At 35.0% G+C, this 7,080-nt stretch overlaps 1 protein-coding gene across 1 annotated transcript; it reads left to right on the top strand.

Annotated features, from left to right (window-relative positions):
• The first annotated feature begins 503 nt into the window (after nucleotides 1-503).
• Nucleotides 504-2,539, top strand: LOC147518106 (small ribosomal subunit protein eS24z). Its single transcript, XM_086590062.1, has 5 exons — nucleotides 504-871; nucleotides 946-987; nucleotides 1,065-1,235; nucleotides 2,131-2,217; nucleotides 2,302-2,539. The coding sequence occupies exons 1-5, from the start codon at nucleotides 797-799 to the stop codon at nucleotides 2,341-2,343; spliced, it is 417 nt and encodes a 138-aa protein (XP_086446188.1). The 5' UTR covers nucleotides 504-796; the 3' UTR covers nucleotides 2,344-2,539.
• Nucleotides 2,540-7,080: the final 4,541 nt, after the last annotated feature.

The raw sequence follows: 7,080 nt of genomic DNA, 5'->3' as shown, positions 1-7,080 counted from the left end.
TCCAAATTCAGTAGATTCTTCTCTAAGTTGAGTCGGCTCGATTGAGTTTAAAGTTGACATAACTGCTTGGGTTTTTCATAATGCTATTGTCAAACAATCGCTAATGAGCTGTTGAGATCATAAATGATTTTGAAGCTCTTCCATGATAGTGTTGGAACTCATTACCAATTTGGAAGACTAGAAGTGATCTATACATATTGTGTAGGAAAGCAAAGCTGTTGATTATCTAACTAGACATGCAATATTATCAATGATTATGTTCTAGCTTTTTATAAAGAGACAATGTATTTGCTCTGTTTGTTAAACGCTTTGTTGAATATGGTCTGGGTAGGAGATGAAGCACCTTAAACCGAATGTGTCAAGAATTTTATGTTGTAATTAATGTAATAAGTATTACTGTTGTGGAAATTAACTTAGAAAAAAAAAATAGTTTCTATTTTACACTTTATGACATCAATGTGGAAATTTCATAGCCATTTGTGCCGAAGGCACGGATAATACCTAGTCAAATAATAAAAATAAAATAATTGTTGAGAGAGGTATCCATTTTCAAAAATAAAAGTTGTTTAAACTGATTTAATAGTGGCAGTCAAAATGTCCAATAGCCCTAGACCATATAAGTCCATAAGTCCATAACTAGCATAAATAAATTATTTAAAACCAGTAACCAGGCTTTAGAGTTTGTCCACTATATAAACCCCACTTGATTCTTAAACCCTAAAAAGCCCCCTTCATTTTCTCTCCCTCTTTCCGCAAATCAACACAAAAAACGCTTACAAGTCACAAGCCAAAAAATATGTCGGACGGTAAAGCTGTAACAATCCGAACAAGGAAGTTCATGACCAACAGACTTCTCTCCAGAAAGCAATTTGTAAGTCTTCATTTTTTATTTTATTTAAAAAAAATGTTTTAAATAGCTAATGGTTTATTTATTTAATAAAACAGGTTATTGATGTTTTGCATCCAGGAAGAGCTAATGTCTCCAAGGTATTAATTAAGTCTTTTTTATGCTGTTGCTTATTTTTCGTGTTTCGCTTTTGTTTAAATAATGTATTGTTTTGTAGGCTGAGTTGAAAGAGAAGTTGTCTAAGATATATGAAGTGAAAGACCCGAATTCGATATTTGTGTTTAAGTTTAGGACACATTTTGGTGGTGGGAAATCTACTGGGTTTGGACTGATTTATGACTCAATTGAGAATGCTAAGAAGTTTGAACCAAAGTACAGGCTCATCAGGGTAAATTTTAATTGCCCCTCTGTGTATTATTGTTTGTTTATAATTCTTAGAATTGTTAGGAAATATTTACATGTTATAATTGTGTTTTAAATAGTCATTTTAACTATGTAGCTTGGTATCCATTTGATCTTATGCTGACTAGTGTTTAACTAGAGCGGCCACCCTCTCCAACAAAACAACTGGATTCATAGTACTTATGATATCTTAAGAGAATTCTAAAAATTAAATTACTGAAACATAGCACTTGAATGAGGGATTAGCATAGGCATTCCTTTGATTAACTGCAATGTTAAACGGTCATGTTAGCCTTGTTACTCGAAAGTATAAGCCTTTGGTGCCTGTGTATTCCCTTTGCCAACAAAAAAGTTCCATTTCTCTTGCCAATTGAAGTGGGAATGTTTTCTCTTGTCATCTGGTGTCATTGTACCTGTCTTTACCCTTAAGCACAAGTAGTCTTTGTATTAGTGTTTGAAAGGACCCTGGAATAATGCATCCAGGAGTGAAAAAGACAACCTTCAGTGCTTGTGGCATGTCTGTAGATTTGTTATGCCCATGAACTTTTTGGGAGTGATTAACCACTTTAGCGGATTTCGTAAGGTTTTAGACTGTTGGATCTGGGTCCTACTTTCACTATTAACAACTAACAACTCTATCAGTGATTAATATTTTTCATAATAAACTCATGAGAGAAATGAAAGACTGTCTTTACAGAAGAGAACAAGTTGGCGACCCGTACTTAGAAAACAGTAGGCACCAAGTTATATACTTCTCAACGTAATATTGGATATATATCTGTATGTCAACTCAGGGTATACATCTGCCAATAAATCGCACTCATGTAACTAATTTAATTGATAGGGATTGACTTATGTGAAAAGTTCTTGTTTAATTGCAGAATGGGCTAGATACCAAAGTGGAGAAATCAAGGAAACAGCTGAAGGAAAGGAAGAATAGAGCCAAGAAGATTCGTGGTGTAAAGAAGGTGAGAAGTCTCTATTCAATTCAGGGGTTTAGTATCTTTTTCCTAAGTGGTATTGAATTTTGTCACAATTGCCCTGTCTTGCAGACCAAAGCTGGAGATGCTGCTAAGGCTGGAAAGAAGAAGTGAAAATCTATCTAGGTTGAATTTTGGGTTTCTGAATAGTGTTAAAACCACAGCAAAAAGGGGTCATCGGGGCCTTTTCCTTTTTGTTATTGATTTCAAATATTTTTTTTTCTGGATCTACTTATTAGTGATGTGAGGTAGTCTTTTAAGTTTAAACTATTGATTAAAAACTTCTTTTACTTAAAAATGTTCGAATCAAGTAGTGTTGAATAATTAGTATCAGTATGAAGCAATTGTACCAACTACCAAGAGATCGGTACTAAATGATGTGGCTGCTTGTATTTAGAAAAGAAAGACACTTGTTCGTTGAGATTCTTTTTAAAAGTAGTGCCCACATCATTTCGTACGTTCTATTGGTACACCGAGTGTTACTCTCGGTACTGCAAATCCATAGTGCTGCTATTTTCATTATATTCGCAGTAAAGACCGAAACAAAGGCAAACTCATGACTGAGGGGTCGTTTGTTTTTCTGAGCCTATGAATGTTGAATGTTGAATGCTGAATGGCTCATCCTCTGAATGCTGATTGCTGAATTCTAAAAAACATGTTTGTTTTCTGTTAGAATAACCTGGCTCTGAAGGCTGAATATAAATCATTCGGACAATTTTACTCATGCTATCTATTTTAAACACTAACTTGATTTCTTGTTAAACAAAATATATATTATATTTGAGGAGAAGATATGGATTATCGAAAAAAATAAATGATAAATAAATTTATTTAAAATATGCTTTCACAAATATATTTTAACGGTTTATTTTCATATTTTGTTTATTTTCAGAATATATATATGTAATTCTATTTTTAACAAAGTGGATATCATTCACTCAAAAAAAATGAAAAAACCCGTGACGCCAACATCAAATTTTGAAGAACCTATTTTGAAACTATAAAAGTCAAGGTAGGAAAGTAGATGGGTTCTTAAGATTGGGTTCTTGAGAAAGGGCAAGAAGGGACTTTTTTGTTTCAAGTATTAGAATTCAGTATTCAAAAGAAATTTTGGTGCTGAATGCTAAAAGTACCACTTAATACTTAAACTACTTAAAAAAAACAAACAAGTTTTGAGCCTCTGAATGCTTAAAACTTAAGTTTAAGAGGCTCTGAATGCTGAATTCAAAAAAAACAAACAACCCCTGAGTGTTGCAAAAATGGGGAAGAAAAAGAAGAAAAAAGTCTGCTGCCAATGCCAAAGGCAGTTGAGCAACATTACAAGAAGAGAGATAATCCTACAAATCTGTAGTAAGAAAGGCTTTGATGGTCCACTCTTGTGGGAAAGTCAGGCCTTCAGCTCCACCACTGATCGACACCTTTGCCCATTTGCCCTCCCTTACTTGCACAAGCATAGCAAAATTGCTTCGTGCCAAGTGCTAGTAACATAAAACCACATATGTGAATCAATAGTTAGTCACGATAACTCTGTAGACTAGAATATACTAAATGTTCGAGTTGGTGTTGTCCTCCTTGGAGTAGCTCGAAGACCCTTAGCTTTGTTTTCGTGTTGAGCACATGCAGTTTGAAGGCGCTGAATTGTTTCTAACATGTCCACGACGGTCCCTAATAACTGCAATGGACTTCGAGTCAAGTGCAACACTCCCTCTGACCAAATCACGCAGAAGCTCCAATCTCATTAGGCTTTATCGTAGATGGAAACAGCTCAATCATTTTGAGGAGAACTCGGAGTCCTTCTGTCTTCTTCTTTTTGGTCATCAGAACCGAGGTGCACTAGCTGCAACCAATATGCACCAAGGTTGAAATCAAATAAACTGAAGCATATAGGGATAACAGTGTGATAAATAAACAAAAACAAATAAGAAAATTACTGATGGCGGCAATGACAGGATGATATGAGACTATTAAGTATTAACTGGCTCGTTCATAGCTTCGTAACTCCTTGAAAGACGAGGTTTGTCTTAGAAAGCTAAAAATGGGATGTTTTAAATCTTGTTTGTGTCCTCCCAGTCCACAGAAACTTTTAATTAGTATCTAGGTGCTTTGCTTTGAAAGTTTGAAGTTGTAGCTCCTTTGTAGAAAGTATGACAGAGATAGCAAAAGTTTCACAAATCACAATCAAGTCTCTCACAAAGAAAACTCTATAGATCATTGCATAATTGAACTGATCCTTTTCAGGATTGGGTAACATCGAGATAGAGCACGAATAAATTAGTGCTGAGAATACTCACACACATAGCTGGAACTTTTGCAAACAAGGAAAGATCTTCAGAAGACGGGTGAAATAAGATATCAGAAGATTCAAAAGTCAAAGATACGTCAACAATGATGACTGAGCAGAAGAATAACTAACTTCAGTTTTTCTGTAGTAACCAATCATGTGCAAATCACGTTCTGTAACAAATATTAGTATAAATAGGTAATGATTGTATAATGATCAATCAATTAATATAATAATAATTTTCTTCTTTTTGTAGTTTTATCTTGGTATCAGAGCCAAAATCACCAAACGGTGTTGATCTGTTAATCCTGCTTATGTATCATGGATGAAACGTGATCAAATGTTATTAATCTAGATTAATGCTACTCTGTCTGAGGATCTATTACCTTATGTTGTTGGGATTCCTACATCAAGACAACTGTGGTTTACTTTAGAAAAGAGGTTGTCTATAATCTCTAGAGCACACACCAGCCAACTTAAGACTCGATTACAAAGTCTTAAGAAAGGAGCGTCTTCTATGCCTGAGTATCTTCAACAGATTAAAATGATAACCGATAATCTTGCTGCTGCTGGTGAACCTATGAGTGAGGGTGATATAATCTTTAAGACTTTAAGTGGATTGCCTGATGAATACAAACCCTTTGCAACTTCAATTCGTACAAGGTCAAACAATGATCCAGTCATGTTGGACGAATTACATGGTCTTATTCTCATTGAAGAATTGACAATTGAAGACAGCAAGGGTACTTTGAACTCTGAGCACATACATCAAGCATTTACAGCAATGAGTTATTATAATAACTCAAATAGAGGTTCTTCTGGGAACAACAGAGGTTCTGGCAGAGGATATCAGAGAGGAAATGGCAAAGGCTATTACAGAGGAAATGGTAGAGGCAACAATGGTAGTGGAAGAGGAAATTCTTATGCCAATGGATATCAGTAGAATTCTGGTTCCAACAACGCCTCCAGCTCAAATGGTTCTAACTCAAATGGCACACGACCTCAATGTCAAATCTATAACAAATTTGGTCATGTGGCCATTGATTGTCACAATCACATGAATCATAGCTATGTTGGACGGATACCACCTGCCAAATTAGCTATGTTGGCAAGTTTTAGTGACAACAATAATCAGATCAGCTCAGATTTACAAAATGAACCTATACAACATGATTCTTATACACCTGATGATTCCTACTGGTATGCAGACACAGGGGATTCAAATCATATTACACCAGATTTGGCCAATCTTTCTCTTCATACTGATTACAAAGGAAAAGATAAGGTCATGGTGGGAAATGGTCAAGGACTACCTATACAAAATTCAGGTTCTTCTTTATTCCGCACTTATCATTCTTCACATCAATTTAAAATGAATGATATACTGCATGTTCCCAAAATTACACATAATCTCTTAAGTGTTCACAAGTTTGTAAATGATAATCACTGTGTACTCATTTTCACTCCTACTTCTTTCTTTGTCAAGGACATTGCATCGGGGAAGATGCTTTTCCAAGGGCCAACTGAAAATGGTCTCTATCCCATTCATTTCAAATCTAAGTCAGCACAACATCATGCATTCTTTACCAATAAGGCTTCATCAGCTACTTGGCATATGAGACTTGGTCATCCAGCCACTCCAATCCTTCACAAGCTTATTCAAGCAAAAAGTATTCAAGTACAATCATCATCAAAGCTTCCTTTCTGTAATGCTTGTGCTTTAAGCAAAAGTACAAAGCTTCCTTTTAATAATTCTACATGTAAAACTACCGCACCATTGCAATTATACATGTGGATCTTTGGGGTCCTTCTCCCATTGCTTCTTTTAAAGGATTCAAGTTTTTTGCTACTCTAGTAGATGATTATACTAGATACACTTGGTTCTTTCCTCTTGTATTCAAATTTGATTTTGATACAGTCTTTCATAATTTCAAGTCCTTTATTGAGAATTTTCTTCATTTGAAAATAAAATGTGTTCTGTCTGATAATGGTGGTGAGTTCACTAGTAATAGTTTTGAAGATTTCTTATATACTTCAGGTATCAAACATCAGTTTACATGTCCACATACACCTGAACAGAATGGTGTTGTGGAACGTAAACATAGACATATACTTGACATGTCTCGGACTCTTATAGTTCAATCATGCATTCCTTCAAACTATTCGGTAGATATTTTTTCAACATCAGTTTATCTCATTAACAGACTACCATCTCCTTCTTTGAATCATATTTCACCTTGGGAAAAACTTTATAAACAAACTCCAGATTACTCTATGTTAAAAACTTATGGTTGTCAATGCTTTCCTTGGTTAAGACCATATGTTTCAAACAAGCTTGAGTTACGATCCAAGGCATGTGTTTTTCTTGGCTACTCTCTCAATCACAAAGGATATCGATGTCTTGATGTAACCACAGGCAGAGTTTACATCTCACGACATGTTATTTTCAATGAGGAATACTTTCCTTTCAAAGAACATTCAGACTCTAATACTACCCTGTCCATTTCTCAATTCATTTCACATTTTCAAAAGTCTTATCCATCTAATTCTGAGTCTGCTCTCCCTTTACC

The sequence above is a fragment of the Coptis chinensis genome, chromosome 2 (assembly GCF_015680905.1).
Source record: "Coptis chinensis isolate HL-2020 chromosome 2, ASM1568090v1, whole genome shotgun sequence".
NCBI lineage: Eukaryota > Viridiplantae > Streptophyta > Magnoliopsida > Ranunculales > Ranunculaceae > Coptis > Coptis chinensis.
The sequence above is the reverse complement of the archived record's forward strand: the minus strand, read 5'-3'. Positions and strand labels throughout refer to the sequence as shown.

Bases quoted from the DNA above. Each gene is read 5' to 3' on its own strand.
- LOC147518106 (XM_086590062.1), top strand. From the start codon at position 797: ATGTCGGACGGTAAAGCTGTAACAATCCGAACAAGGAAGTTCATGACC. The intron at 872-945 runs GTAAGTCTTCAT...TTAATAAAACAG, and splicing joins TTCTCTCCAGAAAGCAATTT to GTTATTGATGTTTTGCATCC. The intron at 1,236-2,130 runs GTAAATTTTAAT...GTTTAATTGCAG, and splicing joins CAAAGTACAGGCTCATCAGG to AATGGGCTAGATACCAAAGT.